General features: G+C 37.8%; 1 protein-coding gene across 1 annotated transcript in view; it reads right to left on the bottom strand.

Moving 5' to 3' along the window:
• Window positions 1-1,238: 1,238 nt before the first annotated feature.
• The window catches only part of CFAP418 (cilia and flagella associated protein 418), a 30,943-nt gene continuing 10,400 nt past the window's right edge, over window positions 1,239-21,781 (bottom strand). The window contains exons 5-6 of the mRNA XM_036995743.2: window positions 8,128-8,223; window positions 1,239-3,367 (exon numbers count right to left, since the gene is read on the bottom strand). Of these exons, the coding sequence (XP_036851638.1) occupies window positions 3,214-3,367; window positions 8,128-8,223 (250 nt within the window). The 3' untranslated portion in view covers window positions 1,239-3,213. The remainder of the gene's footprint in view (window positions 3,368-8,127; window positions 8,224-21,781) is intronic.

Here is a 21,781-nt window from a genome sequence, read left to right on the forward strand (position 1 = left end):
GCATGGTCGGAAGAGGAGGGAGGCAGAGGCAGATGAAGCTGAAAAGATACTGTGAAAGGCCTGGAATCAGTGATGATCAGTTAGGCTTAGACCACACAGGAAGATAAGGGTAGGGTGAGAGCTTTTGTTCTGTTTTTGAAAGTTGTAGTTTTAAGTTATATAAAAATAAAGCAGGCCATGTTTATATTTACTAGTTATAATATAAAATTGATAGCTTCTTTTCTCATAAGGAATGTTTAGGGAAGGAAAGAATAAATGTGGTCAAATGCTTTGCTGTATGAAACATCCTGCATTATTACTTTAACTTAGTAATTCTTTCAGAAGAAAAAAAGTGAGAAGACTTACTAAGTACGTATTCTGAACTAAACACTATGCTACTCACTTTTCCTGTGTTATATAATTTAATCTTTCTAACAAGCTTACAAAGGAGATACCACCATGCAGCTAGATGAGGCAAATTAAGCCCAGAAAGTTAAATAACTTTTCAAGGTACATGACTCTCAGCTTGAATTTTGTAACACTTCATATTGTCACCCATTATCTCAAAGCATTTGGGGAAACCCTGGAGACAGTTATTAACCACATGCACATCTATATATCCTATGCAATCTTCTAAAAGAACACAAGGTTCTTTGATTGTGTATTAAAAATTTTTTCTTCCCTTCAAGAACTATTTTAAACAATATCTAAAGTTGATGACTAGGAATAGTATGTTGGCTGATAGGAATTTTTAAAACATAACAACTGAGAAAAATCAGGATTTAAAAGTTACTGCTCAACTTCAAGACAGTACTTACTGGATATCAACACAGTTTCATTCCACATTTAAAAAAAACATCTGATCTGTAAGAAAAAGGTTTAGGGAAAGCAATTCAAAATCATAGTCTGATGCCATTTCTTTGGCCCAAGAAAAGAAGGGTGCTAAGTTTATTAAATCAACATATAGGGTTTGGACATCTATCACCTATATCATCATACCAACAGCTTGTTTTTCCCTTCACCTGGACCTGTTCCTTTAAATATCTGTGCTCTTTTACACACATGTACACACATGCATGGACACACACGTGAACACACACATTTAAACCTGTGGCACGTTTCTCCCCAATGTAAATAAATAAATACTTTGTTCAGCAGGATGGTTAGAAACATTTTTGTTGACATTTAAAAACAAATTATCAAAACTGTTTCAAATTAATCCCCATATGAGTATTTTACTATAAAGTAAAAAAATTAAATACAGAGTAAAGCTGTTTATTATTTGTTCATTTCTAGGTAGGATAAGGGTCTAAGAGTATAACAGAGTTCAAAGAAAGTAGCTACTTAGCTTGACAAAAAGTAGATACTTGCTAAAGTAGAAACTTACCAATGGTGAAAATAGGCAGAACATCTTGAAAGTTTTATTGACTTTGTATTTAAAAAGTATAGTGCAGTAGAAACTATGCTTTTCTTCTACTACTAAAATAATTGTATTTTGGTTTAAATTACAACTGGTAACAATTTATCTATTTATATTTGAACATAATGTTCTTTCTATATTTTAGATTAAAAGTTGTACAGCATTAAAAAGCTTATAAAGTAAATTGCCAAAAAATGTGAACTCATGTATACATTTCTGACTTTGGGGAATTATTATAATTATTATATTATGGAATGCCAAACATGGGCAATGTATCCAAGCTAAGACAGTTATGATAAATTAATACAAGAGAAAACATTACCATTATGACTAATGTGCCAAATTCCATGGGGTTCTGAATGTGCTTATTGCTCTATTTTTTGGAACAGGGGACTTCAAATCCCTCTATGTTTCTGATACAATTATACTGCAATAAAACTTTAGGGAGTAAAATAATTTGTATTGAAAGATCATAAACATATTCTTAATACAAAAAGGAGCATCTGCCACTGTGAGATTTGTTCTGTTGCATTGGGAGACTTACTAGAGGTAAGTATTACACATATGCAGAGGTGTCATGGTTGGTAAAGGGATTGTAATGACTAGTTCTTTCTTCTTTGCCTAAGCAGGGTGGCTGGTATGGATTCAGGTAAGTTTAAGAAGATCATAACTTTGCTCCAGTTACTCCCTTCCAGCATGCCTTGTGCCACACATTTGAACTATATATTAGACACATGTGCTAAAGAGCTTTTGGTGGATTGGAAAACCCCAGACTCTCAGTGGGGCTGAGAGCTGGCAGTTTGGAGGTAACTGATTTCCTGAATGTGCTACTGCAGGGCTCAAGTCTCAGTGATGTCAAGGAGCCCAACAGGCTACCTGCTGGTTCAGCTATGCTTTATTTCATTAAAATGCACTTGTCTAATAAACAATATGTCAACCTGATCCTGCCAGAAAAATTAACAGGTTGCCTGAGAAAATACCTTACTTGTTGTGCACTTTACTTGATGGAGTTTTAGGCATTAAAGGTTAGAAAGTACCTGGAAAATCCAACAATGACATGTTTGTATTAGGATTTTTCCTTGAGATTTTGGTGCATCTAAATTTTTTATATATAAATGGATATTTACCAAATACTTTTGATATCTAACTGAACAAGAGGAGGAGAAATGATCTAAAACTGGTAATACATATTCTATTATGCATAATATCACTTTGAGTGGGCGAGGAAAGATCAAATATAGGCAGTGTTTTCATTTACCATATTACTTGTACTCCTGAAAGCCCTTCAGTTAGCCATTGATCACATGGTTTCTGCCATGTCTAAATTATGATCTTTGGCAACAAGAGCTCTGAATGAAGGAGTTGTATAACTCCTCAAAGACCCCTCTGCACTGGCTGCTTTATCCCCTTTAAATGCTATCAAGAGGAATGTTCATGCAAAGTGTATTAGCAGTCAGTAATACTGCAGTTGCTAATGAATGGCTGTATGTCTGTGTGAAATTCCATAACTGAACTTCCATTTAACAAAAGATAGGCTAGCAAGGAAGAATTTGGACACCTTACTAAGGTATTTGTATAATTTGTTACCTTACTAAGTGAAATGTCCATACATCAAAAAGAAGTAGTTTCAAAATGTTAAAGCACATTATTTTCCCAAGTCCATTTGGTCTTTGAAAATTTGTAGTCATTAAATGAAGTTTCCTGTCTTTTTCCACAGGGCATGATACTGCTGTGTACCTTTACCTAAATATTATGATGAGTAATGGAGACTGCTCTCACGGATGCATTTGGCTGAATGTGAAAAGTCTGCATTCTTAATGTTTACCGCAAACCCAACGAAGCTGATGATCAGTCTGAAGGTCAGTGAGCTCCTCAACAGTTCTCCAGCTACACTGGCAGGCATATGCCCGTGTTCCTTTCTTCTTTACCAACTTTGTTTTTAATTTGTGGAATTCTGGCATGTTGTTCCTATTAGTAAAACATGAAGGTTTTAGCATAGTCATTTTGTTTGGTGCTTAACAAGCTTAAAAAGCAGTTATAATTGCTTCATTTTCCTCTCTTTATAATACCTGAACATTAAACCATCTTGGTCTCCTCATGCTTCTGTGTTCTTGCACACGGTACTTCCTCAGTATCTAGTACTTTTTAATGGCAATCCTCTAGGTCTGTTTATTAGGACACAGTGACCTAAAAGGCTGAAGAATTGCTGATTTGTCCTATCAGGGATGACATGATAGGAGAATAGGGTGAGAAGGGTGATGGTTCATCTACCTCAGATAGTCACTTATACTGTATTCTAAACACCTGCAACATGGCAAATGGAGAGTGTAGAAGAGGCATAAAGATCAATAGGCTTCTGGTGGGGAATGATAACAATTTTTCATTAATAGAGCAAAAGTGTTATTTTTATGCATTTAACTGATAGTGTATCTTTCATTTGTTTTAATGGTAGGCTTGTTTACCTATACCGTCAATAACAAAATAAATGCCTCTCCTGCATTAAATATCAATAACGTTAAAACAGTTCAATAAATGAGCAGGACCATCATAAAATATGATAACCACCTGACTTGACTGCTACTATAAAAAAAGACTAGAGAAATTAATTTAAGTTTAATTAATTAAAAATCAATTACAATTTGCATGATAATCCATGTACTGAATTTATGTAACTATTCTGTGGCAGAAGAGAAATGGAAAAATTCAAAATGAAAGGATGACAAAAACAAAGTAAAAAGATAAAATACGATTATTAATACTAAAACAACATGCAGTGCTGTTTGCTACTTTTGATGTCACTGCACTAGAGGCAGGCTACCAAGTGCCCTCTGGTGGCCAATGGGCACCAGCACACACAATACTGTATTGTACACAATCCAGGCATAATTTAGAAGGTCAGAACCTAACAAAACCTGAGAGATTTTCCCAGCCGACTGTCTGGGTGCAGGAAACTGAGACCCTGATCATCTAAGTGACTTACTTAGCTAAGGTTATAGTGAACTAGGGGTGAAATGAGTAATCTGAGTTTTATCAGGAAGAAAAAACTCCACAAAACTAAAATGTGTTTAATGAAAACTAAATGGTTAAATGAATACCAATATATTTTGACAAACTTAACATTTAATACTTGATTGAATGCTTAATTAGTGATTTAAGAGTAAGAATCATGAATAACCAAGAACTCATTTAATGCATTTTTAAAGAAGCATGTACTGTAAAAGCTTAGAAAGAAAAATAATTTCATTATTTTCCATGAAGAAAACAATGCTTTACTAGGAAAATAGAAGCATTTTATTTAGCTATTATGGCACAATGGTCAAGTATAGCTTATACTTCTTTAGAAAATTCTAGAATTTGTCAAAGCTAGGATCTACTTATTTCTCTCATCTGTTAAGGACAATAAAACAACCACACAGTTTCACTAACCAATGTGCAGAATGAGACTACTGAAAATAACTGGCTCCCCATGTTCTGCTGGGCATTCAATGGCATTCTGCAAACCTTTTAACTTGCCTCCAGTCATCACCTACTTCTGGTTTCCCTCAGTGATAATTCCCACCCTCCTCAAGTGCTTCATCTACCATTCTGGTCCTTTACTTACAGCAGATCACATCCTCAGTCACAAAGCCAGGCCATCAGATGTGAAAAGCCTTCCATTTCCCAGCTTTCCCTCTGAACATGCCAGTATCTCACCTCCTTCAACCCAGACACAGAGGGTTAGCTTCCTCTTCCTATCCAAGGCTCACCTTCCATCATTACTCTAGACCCCAAAGCCTCTAAGGACATTGTTACTCACATACCCTGCCCCTCCCATGTCTTCGCTACCCCTCAAAATACAAACATCAAAGTGTGTCTTATCTTAACTAAATGACTCCTTAACTCTGCACTCACTGGCAGGCTTCTAAGTTGCCTTCCTGATACCGTCTGATCTCATGGTTTCAACTACCACTTTCAGATTACACTGCTTCAGAGCTACAGTTTCAACAGCTCCCATAAATGAAGAGTCTCTTCAAATCCTGAAGGAAGGCAATTAATAAATTGCCTCCATCAATGGAGAGTATATTCATCTAGACAGAAGCCTAGGACTCATCCTAGATATTTGTCTCACCTTCCACAGGCATGACAAATCTCTCTCAAATGCATCTACTCCTCTCTATTCTCCTCACTGCCATGATTCAGATCGTCATTTCTTGCCCACTGGATTATCACACAGCCTCCATTAATCCTGATGATTCTAAACTGGCCTGGTTCCCTACAGCAGTTATCTTTGAAAAGTTCAACTCTATTCAGATCTCTCCCCTCCACAGCCCAAGAATTAAGCCCAAATTCCTTTATTGCTTTCCTGGCTCTGCTCTTTTTATTCTCTCTCTTCTCCACTCACCTCTTGCCATCTCTTGCCCTTGTATCCAACACTTTACACAATCCAAACTACTTGTAAGTCCCCAAACATGTCACATGGTTTCACCTGTGTCTTTAAAAATACCTCCTAAAAGAAAACCAGTGTTTGTCTTGTTTGCTAGGCAAACTCTTATTCTTTTAGACTCTGATGGAGTGTAATTACTTTGCCCCATGATTCCCCTCTTTCTTTTAACTTATCTCCACTGTCACATTTGTCACTTGATATTATTACATTACGTCTCTCCCTCCCAAAACTGTAAATTAGTTGAGAGCAGAAATTGGGTCCTATTCCTCTCATGAGCCCAATATCTAAGAATGCCATAGATCAGGCACTGAATATTGTTTGTTTGAAAAAGAAACGCTAGTAAGTTCTACAAAATAAAAATGTATCATGATTTATATCCTGATGATGGTGATATATTTTATTTGTTCCATTTTTTCACCTCTCAAATATTCCTAAGCATCTAGAGGGCTGAGAAGATTTGTTCTATTGATATAAATAACAACTCCTTATTATTATTTGCTTGTTATATTGTGTTTAGTGTACTGTAGAAAGACAACAAGTATTGTTATTTTTAATAGTATAATAAATCTAGGTCTCATTGTTTTATTTAAATGTATACATTTTTTTAAAACCAGGCTGCCTTGAGTAAACCCAACTGGTGCTGATAACCTGAGACATGGAAAGTTAATTAAGTACTGGCAGCATTACCACTCAGCTTACTCAGGGCCTGTGCTTGATGGTTTTGATGTTACATGCATCCTATCATTTTACACTAGTTTTATAAAAATTGTGGTTCACCTTGGTGACTTATGGGAATTATTACTCACTCATTAGATTAACCAGAAGGTCATATAGAGCAGAGGATTTAGAGAAGTTAAAAAGGCAAAACAGACTTAGAGTTAAAAGCCACCTTTTCCAACTATGGGATAACAAGTGTGATAACCTGGCCTGGGGTTTGGGGACTGTAGGAGACTTTACTTGCATTGGATACTGGGAAACCTCTCATTTTAACTTTTCTCTTTATTTGTATATTTGAATTTTTTTTGTGTGTATGGAGAGGATTCAAAGTTTTCAGAAGATTTTCAAAGCAGTTCATGATGGAAAAAATTTAAAACTATTCAAGTAGAGGATATTTCTAAGGATTTACATGAGGAAGGATGACTGAAGAGGTATAGAAGACTGACTCTTTCCTTTATGTCACTGGAGAGTGCTGCAAGATATTGTGAATACTTGTACTGGAAAACAGTCTTTATTTAGGCACAGGTTTGGAGGGCCAAAAATGTATGATAGGCGCACTTTAATTTTCAGGTCTTTTTTTATTTGCAAATGTGAATGCATAATTCAAACATATTTTTATAACTTCTATAATATCTTAAAAATATTAGGTATTCATTAAGTGTGTAAGAATGTATACATTGCAAAAATATGAGTAAGACACTATCCCTACTACAAGGAGGGAGGCAGACATATATAAATCTAAGATTTTATTTATTTTATTGGAATAAAGTTGATTATTTATTGGTTATATTGGTTTCAGACATACAACATAGTGACTTGATATTAATATGCATTAGTAGATCCTTGCCAGGGTAAGTGGGGTTACCCCTGTTATCATACCAAGATGTTACATTATTATTGGTTATATTCTGTATGTTGTGCTAATATTTTAAGTTTTATTTTAAATTTACAGAAAGTACTAATAATAGGTATGGAGTGCTGTGGATACACAGCACAGGATGAATTTACTTCCAGGTGGAGAGAGTGGTGAGGGAATCAGAGGAGATGTACAATGAATGGTACTCTGAGGGACAGGTATGGTTGGACAGACAAAATGGTGAGGTTTCCCAGGAAATGGAGAACTTACACAAAGTCACAGGGAATGGGAGCATTAGGTACTCTGACATAGCTAAAATCTGGTGAAGTTGCAAAGACAAAGATGGATGATAGATGCGGGCTGGATTGTGGAGTGTCTAAGTGCCACACTAAGGAATTTGGAGATGATTCTGTAGGAAGAGTTCTGGGCAGGAGAATGGCACATGCACAAGAGTTATGCGTTAATTCTCAGCAACAGAAGGAAGGTCTGAAAGAAGAGACTGTAGGCAGAAAAATCAGTGAGGAGGTTACTGCTATACTCTTGCCCAGAAGTGACATGTCCTTACCTAGGCTGACAGCAGGCAGATAGATGGAAAGGAGGAGATGGATGAGAGAAATAGTGAAGTGATGGAGGCCACACAATTTGGCAAGTCCACTAAAAGACCCTAAAGCAAAATAAGAAAAAGTTGTACTTGGTACATTTTTCACAGAGTGAAGTTCTTGAGAAACATACCTGAAAAACAGATAATCGCATGATTTGTCCCACACTGAGTCATCGTAGCTTACTACCCAGAAGTCACACGCTACACAACGCAGATGGTCACATGCTCTGTTCAGAGAAAAAGAACTATAATTAAGGATTACTGGTTATTTAAATATGAAAATATGGTGATTTATTCATAGGATCTACAACAGATTCTGAGTAAATAACAGAAAAGTAAAGACTAATCTGATCAGAAATGTTTATACTAAGGGACTGATTATATACCAGAACTTTCAGGTTAAATTTCTGCACAGCCTACCTATTTTACTAAGATCTTACACACTGATACATGTATGATGCAGGTATATTGCACAGATATAAAAGAGACAAAAATGGATGTGCAGATCTTTTAGGGCAATGGTTTTCAGTGTGTCTGAGGAAAAGTTTCACTTGAGCTGATGTCTTTAAATCACTTCCCTTCTTACTGAAATTTTCAGGGACTTCTCTATCACAGGCTTTGCCTCAGATTGAAATGACTTTGTCTCCCTCAAGAAGCTATTTAAGCACTGTCCTCATGGAGCTTATATTCTAATGAGAGAAGAAATAGTATTCATAAGAACAAAATTAATAAGAAGGTGAACAGTGCTTTGAATGAAATAGTAAATAGAGTAGGATAGGGAAAATAAAATGGGGAGTACTGGGAGGGAGTAGACTGCAATTTTAAATAGAGTGGCCTGTATAGGTCTCACTGAGGTGTATCTGAGTTTTTTTTTAGTGGAGTGGTAGGTGGCAAAGGAAGTGGGTTAAGAGAAGGTTAAATTTAGGAGGGAGGAAAAGGAGCATGTTTGTATGTTGGTGGCAAAGATGCAGTGAAGAGCAAAATGCTGCTGATGCAGGATAGAGAGGGTAGAAGTGCTAGAATAACAGTTAGCCTATAATGAATGGTTGCTTAATGAATATCTGAGGAACTGAAATGCCAAGTAATTTTCAAAACTCAAACACTACATAATAACTTTAGGAGTAAATGATAACATGGCAATAATTATGAATTGCAGCAAACAATTTGATTTGTACAGTAACTGTGGTTTACTTTAAAGAAAGAAACTGCCCTCATTGTTTCAAGTATTTAAAAACTAGAATCAGTTTAGATGCAGTTTCTCATCTAAAAATTCAAAGGAAATAAGAAGAGGTTTAATAATACTGAAAACAAAGTGAAAGATAGTAACAGAGTGTGAGAAAATATTTTCAAGACATGGTTAACAATATATAATATCCAAACAGCATTTACAAATGACAACAAAGAAAACAAAATCTAAAGTATATTCAATCTCACTGATACACATATCATAGAATAGTAGTTGAGAACATATCCACTGGACACAGACTGCCTAGGGTTCAAATGCTGATTCCACTATTTACTAGCTGTGTACCTATAGTCAAGTAACTTAACTTCTCTGTGACACAGTTTCCCTATCTTAAAAATAGGGATAAAAGGAGGCGGAGCCAGGATGGCGGCGTGAGTAGAGCAGTAGAAATCTCCTCCCCAAAACACATAGAGCTATGAAAATATAACAAAGAAAAATCTTCCTAAAATAGAGACCACAGGACACAGGACAACATCCAGACCACATCCACACCTGCAAGAACCCAGCGCCTTGTGAAGAGGGTAAGATACAAGCCCCGGCCAGGCGGGACCCGAATGCCCCTCCCCCCGGCTCCCGGCGGGTGGAAAGAAACCGGAGCAGTTTTTTTTTTTTGGCGAGTGCTTTTTGGAAGCCTTAAAGGGACAGGGACCCCGTTGCTAGGGAGGCAGGGTGGCGGGACCAGTGAGCAGGTGCCTGGGACCGGCACTTGAGGACGGAGGAAATCGTGCGTTTTTCCCCTTTTTTTTTCTCTTTTTGGCGAGTGCTTTTTGGAAGCCTTAAAGGGACAGGGACTCTGGTGCTAGGGAGGCAGGGCGGCGGGACTGGTGAGTGGGTGCCTGGGACCAGCGCCTGAGGACAAAGAATATCCCGCGTTTTTCCCTGTGGGACCGGTGGGCGGGTGCCTGAGACTGGCACCTGAGGACGGAGGAAATCGTGCGTTTCCCCCCCTTTTTTTTTCTCTTTTTGGCGAGTGCTTTTTGGAAGCCTTAAAGGGACAGGGACCCCGGTGCTAGGGAGGCAGGGTGGCGGGACTGGTGAGCGGGTGCCTGGGACCGGCGCCTGAGGACAAAGAGTATCGTGCGTTTTTCCCTGCGGGACCAGTGGGCGGGTGCTTTTAGGAAGCCTTGAAGGGACAGGGACCCTGGTGCTAGGGAGGCAGGGCAGCAGGACCAGTGAGTGGGTGCCTGGAACCGGCGCCTGAGGACAAAAAAAAAAAATTACCTGTTTTTTCTTTTTTCTTTTTTTTTTTTTTTTCTGTTTCCTCTCTCATTGTTGCTGTTGTTGTTTTGGTTTGGAGAGTGCTTTTTGGAAGTCTTAAAGGGGCAGGACAGGTCACTTAGACCAGAGGCAGGGAATCTGGGGATCTCTGGGCACTCTAACCCCCTGGGAAGCAGGGAGCACAGAGGCCCCTTGTGGAAATAAATAGCCTCCCAGCCACTCCCCGTCTAATGGGGCTCCACCATTTTGGAGGAGCAGCCCCAGCCAGACCACGCCCACAGCAACAGCGGAGATAAACCCCATAGCAATCGGGCAGGAAGCAGAAGCCCTGTCTGCACACAGCAGCCCAGCACAAGCCACTAGAGGTTGCTATTCTCCCAGGTGAGGAAGGCCACAAACCAACAAGAAGGGAAGCTCTTCCAGCGGTCACTTGTACCAGCTCTGCACACTATCTCTATCACCATGAAAAGACAAAACTACAGGCAGACAAAGATCACAGAGACAACACCTGAGAAGGAGACAGACCTAACCAGTCCTCCTGAAAAAGAATTCAAAATAAAAATCATGAACATGCTGACAGAGATGCAGAGAAAAATGCAAGAGCAATGGGATGAGATGCAGAGAAAAATGCAAGAGCAGTGGGATGAAGTCCGGAGGGAGATCACAGATGTCAGGAAGGAGATCTTAGAAGTGAAACAATCCCTGGAAGGATTTATAAGCAGAATGGATAAGATGCAAGAGGCCATTGAAGGAATAGAAGCCAGAGAACAGGAACGTATAGAAGCTGACATAGAGAGAGATAAAAGGATCTCCAGGAATGAAACAACACTAAGAGAACTATGTGACCAAGCCAAAAGGAATAATATTCATATTATAGGGATACCAGAAGAAGAAGAAAGAGGAAAAGGGATAGAAAGTCTCTTTGAAGAAATAATTGCTGAAAACTTCCCCAAACTGGGGGAGGAAATAATCGAACAGACCATGGAATTACACAGAACCCCCACAGAAAGGATCCAAGGAGAACAACACCAAGACACATAGTAATTAAAATGGCAAGGATCAAGGACAAGGAAAGAGTTTTAAAGGCAGCTAGAGAGAAAAAGGTGACCTATAAAGGAAAACCCATCAGGCTAACATCAGACTTCTTGACAGAAACCCTACAGGCCAGAAGAGAATGGCATGATATACTTAATGCAATGAAACAGAAGGGCCTTGAACCAAGGATACTGTATCCAGCACGACTATCATTTAAATATGATGGTGGGATTAAACAATTCCCAGACAAGCAAAAGCTGAGGAAATTTGCTTCCCACAAACCACCTCTACAGGGCATCCTACAGGGACTGCTCTAGATGGGAGCACCCCTAAAAAGAGCACAGAAGAAAACACACAACATATGAAGAATGGAGGAGGAGGAATAAGAAGGGAGAGAAGAAAAGAATCTCCAGACAGTGTATATAACAGCTCAATAAGCGAGCTAAGTTAGGCAGTAAGATACTAAAGAAGCTAATCTTGAACCTTTGGTAACCACGAATCTAAAGCCTGCAATGGCAATAAGTACATATCTCTCAATAGTCACCCTAAATGTAAATGGACTTAATGCACCAATCAAAAGACACAGAGTAATAGAATGGATAAAAAAGCAAGACCCATCTATATGCTGCTTACAAGAAACTCACCTTAAACCCAAAGATAAGCATAGACTAAAAGTCAAGGGATGGAAAAACATATTTCAGGCAAACAACAGTGAGAAGAAAGCAGGGGTTGCAGTACTAATATCAGACAAAATAGACTTCAAAACAAAGAAAGTAACAAGAGATAAAGAAGGATACTACATAATGATAAAGGGCTCAGTCCAACAAGAGGATATAACCATTCTAAATATATATGCACCCAATACAGGAGCACCAGCATATGTGAAGCAAATACTAACAGAACTAAAGAGGGAAATAGACTGCAATGCATTCATTTTAGGAGACTTCAACACACCACTCACCCCGAAGGAGAGATCCACCGGGCAGAAAATAAGTAAGGACACAGAGGCACTGAACAACACCCTAGAACAGATGGACCTAACAGACATCTATAGAACTCTACATCCAAAAGCAACAGGATATACATTCTTCTCAAGTGCACATGGAACATTCTCCAGAATAGACCACATACTAGCTCACAAAAAGAGCCTCAGTAAACTCCAAAATATTGAAATTCTACCAACCAATTTTTCAGATCACAAAGGTATAAAAGTAGAAATAAATTCTACAAAGAAAACAAAAAGGCTCACAAACACATGGAGGCTTAACAACATGCTACTAAATAATCAATGGATCAATGAACAAATCAAAATAGAGATCAAGGAATATATAGAAACAAATGACAACAACAACACTAAGCCCCAACTTCTGTGGGATGCAGCGAAAGCAGTCTTAAGAGGAAAGTATATAGCAATCCAGGCACACTTGAAGAAGGAAGAACAATCCCAAATGAATAGTCTAACATCACAATTATCAAAACTGGAAAAAGAAGAACAAATGAGGCCTAAAGTCAGCAGAAGGAGGGATATAATAAAGATCAGAGAAGAAATAAACAAAATTGAGAAGAATAAAACAATAGCAAAAATCAATGAAACCAAGAGCTGGTTCTTCGAGAAAATAAACAAAATAGATAAGCCTCTAGCCCAACTTATTAAGAGAAAAAGAGAATCAACACAAATCAACATAATCAGAAATGAGAATGGAAAAATTATGACAGACCCCACAGAAATACAAAGAATTATTAAAGACTACTATGAAAACCTATATGCCAACAAGCTGGAAAACCTAGAAGAAATGGACAACTTCCTAGAAAAATACAACCTCCCAAGACTGACCAAGGAAGAAACACAAAAGTTAAACAAACCAATTACGAGCAAAGAAATTGAAACAGTAATTAAAAAACTACCCAAGAACAAAACCCTGGGGCCAGACGGATTTACCTTGGAATTTTATCAGACACACAGAGAAGACATAATACCCATTCTCCTTAAAGTGTTCCACAAAATAGAAGAAGAGAGAATACTTCCAAACTCATTCTATGAAGCCAACATCACCTTAATACCAAAACCAGGCAAAGACCCCACCAAAAAAGAAAATTACAGACCAATATCCCTGATGAATGTAGATGCAAAAATACTCAATAAAATATTAGCAAACAGAATTCAACAGTATATCAAAAGGATCATACACCATGACCAAGTGGGGTTCATCCCAGGGATGCAAGGATGGTACAACATTCGAAAATCCATCAACATCATCCACCACATCAACAAAAAGAAAGACAAAAACCACATGATCATCTCCATAGATGCTGAAAAAGTATTTGACAAAATTCAACATCCATTCATGATAAAAACTCTCAGCAAAATGGGAATAGAGGGCAAGTACCTCAACATAATAAAGGCCATATATGATAAACCCACAGCCAGCATTATACTGAACAGCGAGAACCTGAAAGCATTTCCTCTGAGATCGGGAACCAGACAGGGATACCCACTCTCCCCACTGTTATTTAACATAGTACTGGAGGTCCTAGCCATGGCAATCAGACAAAACAAAGAAATACAAGGAATCCAGATTGGTAAAGAAGAAGTTAAACTGTCACTATTTGCAGATGATATGATACTGTACATAAAAAACCCTAAAGACTCCACTCCAAAACTACTAGAACTGATATCGGAACACAGCAAAGTTGCAGGATACAAAATTAACACACAGAAATCTGTAGCTCTCCTATACACTAACAATGAATCAATAGGAAGAGAAATCAGGAAAACAATTCCATTCACCATTGCATCAAAAAGAATAAAATACCTAGGAATAAACCTAACCAAAGAAGTGAAAGACTTATACTCTGAAAACTACAAGTCACTCTTAAGAGAAATCAAAGGGAACACTAATAAATCGAAACTCATCCCATGCTCATGGCTAAGTAGAATTAATATCGTCAAAATGGCCATCCTGCCCAAAGCAATATACAGATTTGATGCAATCCCTCTCAAATTACCAGCAACATTCTTCAATGAATTGGAACAAATAATTCAAAAATTCATATGGAAACACCAAAGACCCCGAATAGCCAAAGCAATCCTGAAAAAGAAGAATAAAGTAGGGGGCATCTCACTCCCCAACTTCAAGCTATACTACAAAGCCATAGTAATCAAGACAATTTGGTACTGGCACAAGAACAGAGACACAGACCAGTGGAACAGATTAGAGACTCCAGAAATTAACCCAAACAAATATGGTCAATTAATATTTGATAAAGGAGCCATGGACATACAATGGCAAAATGACAGTCTCTTCAACAGATGGTGCTGGCAAAACTGGACAGCTACATGTAGGAGAATGAAACTGGACCATTGTCTAACCCCATATACAAAGGTAAACTGAAAATGGATCAAAGACCTGAATGGAAGTCACGAAACCATTAAACTCTTGGAAAAAAACATAGGCAAAAACCTCTTAGACATAAACATGAGTGACCTCTTCTTGAACATATCTCCCCGGGCAAGGAAAACAACAGCAAAAATGAGCAAGTGGGACTACATTAAGCTCAAAAGCTTCTGTACAGCAAAAGACACCATCAATAGAACAAAAAGGAACCCTACAGTATGGGAGAATATATTTGAAAATGACAGATCCGATAAAGGCTTGACGTCCAGAATATATAAAGAGCTCACACGCCTCAACAAACAAAAAACAAATAACCCAATTAAAAAATGGGCAGAGGAACTGAACAGACAGTTCTCTAAAAAAGAAATACAGATGGCCAAGAGACACATGAAAAGATGCTCCACATGGCTAATTATCAGAGAAATGCAAATTAAAACTACAATGAGGTATCACCTCACACCAGTAAGGATAGCTGCCATCCAAAAGACAAACAACAACAAATGTTGGCGAGGCTGTGGAGAAAGGGGAACCCTCCTACACTGCTGGTGGGAATGTAAATTAGTTCAACCATTGTGGAAAGCAGTATGGAGGTGCATCAAAATGCTCAAAACAGACCTACCATTTGACCCAGGAATTCCACTCCTAGGAATTTACCCTAAGAACGCAGCAATCAAGTTTGAGAAAGACAGATGCACCCCTATGTTTATCGCAGCACTATTTACAATAGCCAAGAATTGGAAGCAACCTAAATGTCCATCGGTAGATGAATGGATAAAGAAGATGTGGTACATATACACAATGGAATACTACTCAGCCATAAGAAGTGGAAAAATCCAACCATTTGCAGCAACATGGATGGAGCTGGAGAGTATTATGCTCAGTGAAATAAGCCAAGCGGAGAAAGAGAAATACCAAATGATTTCACTCATCTGAGGAGTATAGGAACAAAGGAAAAACTGAAGGAACAAAACAGCAGCGGAATTACAGAACCCAAAAATGGACTAACAGGTACCAAAGGGAAAGGAACTGGGGAGGATGGGTGGGCAGGGAGGGATAAGGGGGGGGAGAAGAAGGGGGGTATTAGATTAGCATGCATGGGGGGAAGGGAGAAAGGGGAGGGTGGGCTGCACAACACAGAGAGGACAAGTAGTGACTCTACAACATTTTGCTAAGCTGATGGACAGTAACCGTAATGTGGTTGTTAGGGGGGACCTGATATAGGGGAGAGCATAGTAAACATAGTATTCTTCATGTAAGTATAGATTAAAAATTAAAAAAAAAAAAAGAAAGAAAGAAAGAAAAGGGGGATTACTCCTTGATAGGATAAAACTATTGGTAAATCAAAGATCAATGCATGCTTTAAATATCCTTAATGTTGATCACTTAAAGGGTGTCAGATGATCAGCTATGGAGGTACTGTTTTCTGATAATATTCCTTTCTCTTAATAAAAAAAAAAAAAAAGCAGTTACTGTGTGCTGACCTCCAATGAGTTCTGCACAGTGGTATAGAGGGCATGTCAAAGTGTGGGCAAAGGGTCTGTTTGTTTCTATGCAGAAGATCAAGGCCTAGCTTGGATACCCAGAAAATAAACTAAGATACGATATGAGGAGGAGCTTCCGGCATCAGCACTCTTTGGAGGACTTGTGCCAGGGGATAATCATCAAAAAGCCTCCACAGGGATCTGGGGGATGCTGCGGTCGTGGCTGCATCCAGCCCACCATCTCCTGGACTTGCCATAGGAATGAGGAGGGAGATGTCTAGGCTGGCATGTGCATACAGTGAGACAACGAATTTAACCGGATCTGTACTGTTGGAACTCAACCAGGAGGTGGGAGGGGTGCAAGGTGTAACACTCCAAAATCTCATGACTATAGACTATCTACGGTCAAAAGAACATATGGGATGTGAACAGATCCCAGAAATGGGCTGCTTTAATTTGTCTGATTTCTCTGAGACTGTTCAAGTACAGTTGGACAATATCCATCATATCATAGACAAATTTTCACAAATGCCTAGGGTGCCTAAATGGTTTTCTTGGCTTCACTGGAGATGGATGGTAATTATAGATTTGCTTTGTTTATGTCACCGTATTCCTATTATGTTAATATGTGTGTGCAAATTAGTTAGTAGTTTAAAACCTATACATACTTAAGGTACTCTACAAGAAGATATGTCAAAGAAATAATCAATCCTCCCATGTTTCCTTCCATATGCTACATCTATAGCCTTTCTTCTTCCTTCCTAATTACAACCCTTAAATAGAATTCGTGCCTCATATTGAATTTACTGAGTATCATAATTCCTCCAGGTGGTAAAGATACCTCGAGACAAGTGCTGGGCATAGAAGCCACAGGGCATAAATCTGCAAAGAAGTAAAAAGCTAACCTTTGCAAACAATATGGCTTCTCTCACTTACCAACTTTACATTTCCCTGTATGGCCCTGGAAGATGACTGGTTAGCCAGAGACGGGTAAGATTCCTCAAGGGAGGAACAACCTAAGACAGGCACAGTCGCAGGGGGGCCATCAGGTGAGAATTTGGGGATCAACAGAGGTGAGGCTCAGAACCTCACACCCCCTGCTTCGAGAGAAATCTTCTGCATCCGTGGATGTCTTGCTGCCCTTGTCTAGCCTGGATTAATACTTAGTCCATAGGCACACACCTGATCATCTGATCATCTACATTTGCCCTCTTACAGCACTAAACTATGTTTTCTACCTTTATCTTGCATCTACCTACCACTTCAGCATTTTATTAAAAATAAAAATAATAATAATAATAAAGGGAGAAATGTGGGATCCACATATAAATCAAGTACAAAAATCAAACTAATATTCATATTTGACCTGATTGTTTATAGGTCATAATGTGTGATCAAAACCGAAAATTTCTGTGATGAATGCCCTTGTACTGTTCACCATGTAAGAATTTATTCACTATGTAAGAATTCGTTCACCATGTAAGAACTTGTTCGTTATGCTTCAGAAGATTGGAGACTGACGAGAATTAGACTTGAGATGGATTAATGATTGTACATTGAGCATTGACCCCCCTATACTGAATTTAATTGTTGTTAACAACCATTTGATCAATAAATATGAGAGATGCCCTCTCAAAAAAAAAATAGGGATAAAAATAACATATACCTCATAGAATTATTGAGGACCTAATTAGTTAATATTGGTAAAGTGCTTGTAATAGTGCCTGACACCGAGTGTGTGTTAAAAAGTTAAAATATAGCATAAATAAATAAAATTTAAAGCAACCAGGAAATACATTTTTAAAGTAATTAAGTTAGCAAAAATTAGCACTCTTAATATTTCTAGGGGTGTGTGAATTGCTATAATCTGGGAAAAATTTTGGCATTATTCTAAAATTAAAATTATCCCTAGCTGTTACATTAGCAATGCCATTTTGGAGAATGTATTATACATAAATAAAAGCACCAGTATATAAACATATTTGTCAAGAATTTCTACTGCAGTATTGTCAAAGTGGCAAAAAAACAGGGTACCATTTAGATACTATCAAAAAGGGAAATTTATATGTACATTATGGCATATTAGGCTGCTGATAAAGGGGATTAATTAGATTTACCTACTGACTTCGAGGGATGTCCAAAGCAAGGTGCACAGTAATGCATATAGCATGATCCTATTTTTGTAAAAACATCCCTCCCCAAATTCCTGTATGGGTGTTTGTAAGTTTTAAGAACATGAAAGAACAATGTAGAAGGTAATATACTATGTAGCTAACATTGGTTGCCTCTGGAGGGATGGGAATGGAGGACAGGGAAGGAGATTATTATCTTTCTATTTATTTTTTTCAATTTTGTTTTTATTTTTTCAATTTTTCTGCAATTAAAAAATAATAAAATTCATCATTAGATTGTTTTTTTTTTCATTTATTTCCCCATAAAATTCAGATATGGCAACTTCAAAATTGCGAATATATTTTGGCCTGAAAGTTTCTTTGAGAATAAATGCTTTCTATTTCTAAAGTGATTAATCCTAACAATAACTAAATATTCAGTCTATACAAGTTTCATAAGCAATTCTGTATTTTCTTTCAAACTGTTAGCAAATTATGAACTAGTGTTTGTACAAAAGGAAATTCAACACAATTACATTTGTACACATTTGAACTTGGATTTTCAGTGTACAAGTCAGGAAATGCAAACTGATGGTTCCCCAAGCTGCCATAACTTGCTTTCTTATGCACATATAGTTTATTACATGATTGCACAGAGTGTTAACTTTAATGCCTTAATACATATGTGCAATTTGGCTGAATTATTGCTGTTGTGGGAACAATAACTTAGAATTTCCTGACATTTGTATGTGTAAAATCTCAACCATAATGTTAAATACAGCTTTTTAATTTAATTTAAAATTTAGTAGTTTATTCACATCTATTCACACTACCACATTTTCCTACAAACACTGTCCTTTGAGAAAAATAAAGTTAACTTGCAGCTAAGAAATCATTCTGCTGTTACAATTCACTCTATTAGATCATAATTAGTACAGGTCTATGGAATAATCCAGGCTTGCAAGTAGTTTGAAAAATAATTAGGAGAGTAATATTCATTTTGGCTTGAAAATAACGTCTTGGTTTTATCAATACCTTATTAGTGCTACTTCCTGCTACGACTCTTTTTTAACTCTCCACAAACTGGGTGAAAGATTAAAATCTTTACACTTTAAAATCATTCAGCATTACTCCCACATTAGGGCTTTACTCAGAAATCAAACAAAAACATGGAAGATAGGGAGAATAGACTCAATTTCCTTTATGCCCTGGGAGTGTACATCAGTGCTTATTTTCAGGGCTTAAATATATTTCTCTTTCATAACTATGTACAATAAAGAGCCTATCTAAAATAAAGTCATGATTCCAATGAAAGATAAACTGTCAGGTTCTTCCTCTAAAATGTGGAGGCATCACAAATATAAAAGTGTCAGAACAGCTTTGTTCTTTTGCCCAGCTAATAAGTAGAATCTATAGATGTTTAATGATAGAATGCCCCCAGTGCACCCCAATATAGTCTTCTGCCCACACTCTGTTAACTCCTATCAGATCTACCCAGTGGACTAGGGAGTCTTGCTATTTGGACAGCTGGAAAATAAAAACAGTTGCAACAGCAAAAACAGCTACCTACGATTCTTTCCTTTTACATACATTGCATGTAAAATTGCATTCTGCAAATTGGTATCTTAGAAGGCATAATGGACCAGGAATCAAGTTACACATTTGAGCCTTGCTTTCTAACAATTTAAGTGACCTTAGGCAAGGCCCATTATTTGGGAGTCACTCTTGGCGACATTCTCTGCTACCTCCTTTAGCCATTTCATTAGTGAACCCTGTCAACTCTAAGTCGCTCAGTTGGGACACCTTTTTCCTACAGCCACTGCTACAACTCAGGTCGCAGCTACCATCATCTTCCCCTTCCGGGACCACTGTAACCACTGCCTGCTGACTGGTCTGTCTGTATCCTCTCCTGCCTTGCCCCTCTAATTTCCAATCCACTTTCCATTCAGCAGCCAAAATGACTTTCTTTAGCAACACAAATATGATTATGTCACCCCATCTGCTAAAAAAACCCCCACAGAAAACAAAACAAAACCCAACAAATGGCTTCTACTGCATATATGAAATGCTTTTCCTAAAATCCTCCAGAGGACTATGGGACCCCAAACCAAATGTCCCTAGACTACCTCCCTAGCCCCAGGGGGAGCCATTCTTTCCCCAGCAAACTATGTTCCAGCTTCCCGGCTGCTCTTGCTCTTCCAACAGTCCTTCCCAGATCAGGGATCACCTACATGGTATGCCCTCTGGCTCAATGGTCCCCTTTTGCTTAGCTCTGACTAATTTTCATATCATAGTCTGGTTAAATATTTGCTTAGGGAAGCTTTCTCTAAACCTTCATATTAGTTGAGGTGCTGATTACTTATGCTTATAATACTCTGTATTTTTGCTTCACATTATAAATCACATGAAAATTAAATACTTATTTGTGGTATTCAGTGTCTCTTTTCTCACTAGACTGAAAGGCATTGAAGGCAGGGAAGTGTCCATTTATTTGTTCACCACAATGTATTCATTCAAAACTGAAGACCTAGCAATTAGGTGTTTAATTAATGCTTAATGTTAATTAATGTCAGTGCTTCAATTTTTTCATTTTATAAAATGGGCTAAGAAATTTTTGCTCTATTTCCATCTTGCTTTTTTCCTGTGGTGAGCCAACATGTATACATAAAAACATGCTGTAGGTAGTATAAAGTACTTCACACATAAAATGCACATGAACATGTATATGCTTATGCTTGGATGGGTGCAGATTTGTGTCAGGAAAAGGGTGGTCGGTGACTGGTATTTTTGTAACGAGTGAGGAAGAGAAGATCTGTGAATGTAAGTGTTTATCTGTGCGTATATGTGTGAATGATATGTGTGTTCTCCTTGTAGCTGTACAGAAGGGAGGCATGGGATCTGATGGGCTCTGGCACTCTTGTGGATCAGTATGATGTGATAGGGCCCACAAGCCATAAACATGGGCTATTCTTTTGTCTACCGAAATTCCACCAGGCACAGACTCTCCTATCCTAGAACTAAACCAAAGTACATGTAAAAATACTACATAATCTATAGCATCTTACTATGCTGATGGACAGTGACTGTAATGGGGTATGTGGTGGGGACTTGATAATAGGGGGAAGTCTAGTGACCATAATGTTGCTCATATGATCGTACATTAATGATACCAAAATATAGAAAAAAAATATTACAAAGAAGAAAATCTTAATGAAATATTTACTCTTTGGAAGTAAACCTAAATGTATTGTCTTAAAGACCATTTTTAAAATCAGAAGACACCTGTAAATAAATACTTA

This window comes from Manis javanica, chromosome 2, assembly GCF_040802235.1.
Source record: "Manis javanica isolate MJ-LG chromosome 2, MJ_LKY, whole genome shotgun sequence".
In the NCBI taxonomy this organism is placed as follows: Eukaryota; Metazoa; Chordata; class Mammalia; order Pholidota; family Manidae; genus Manis; species Manis javanica.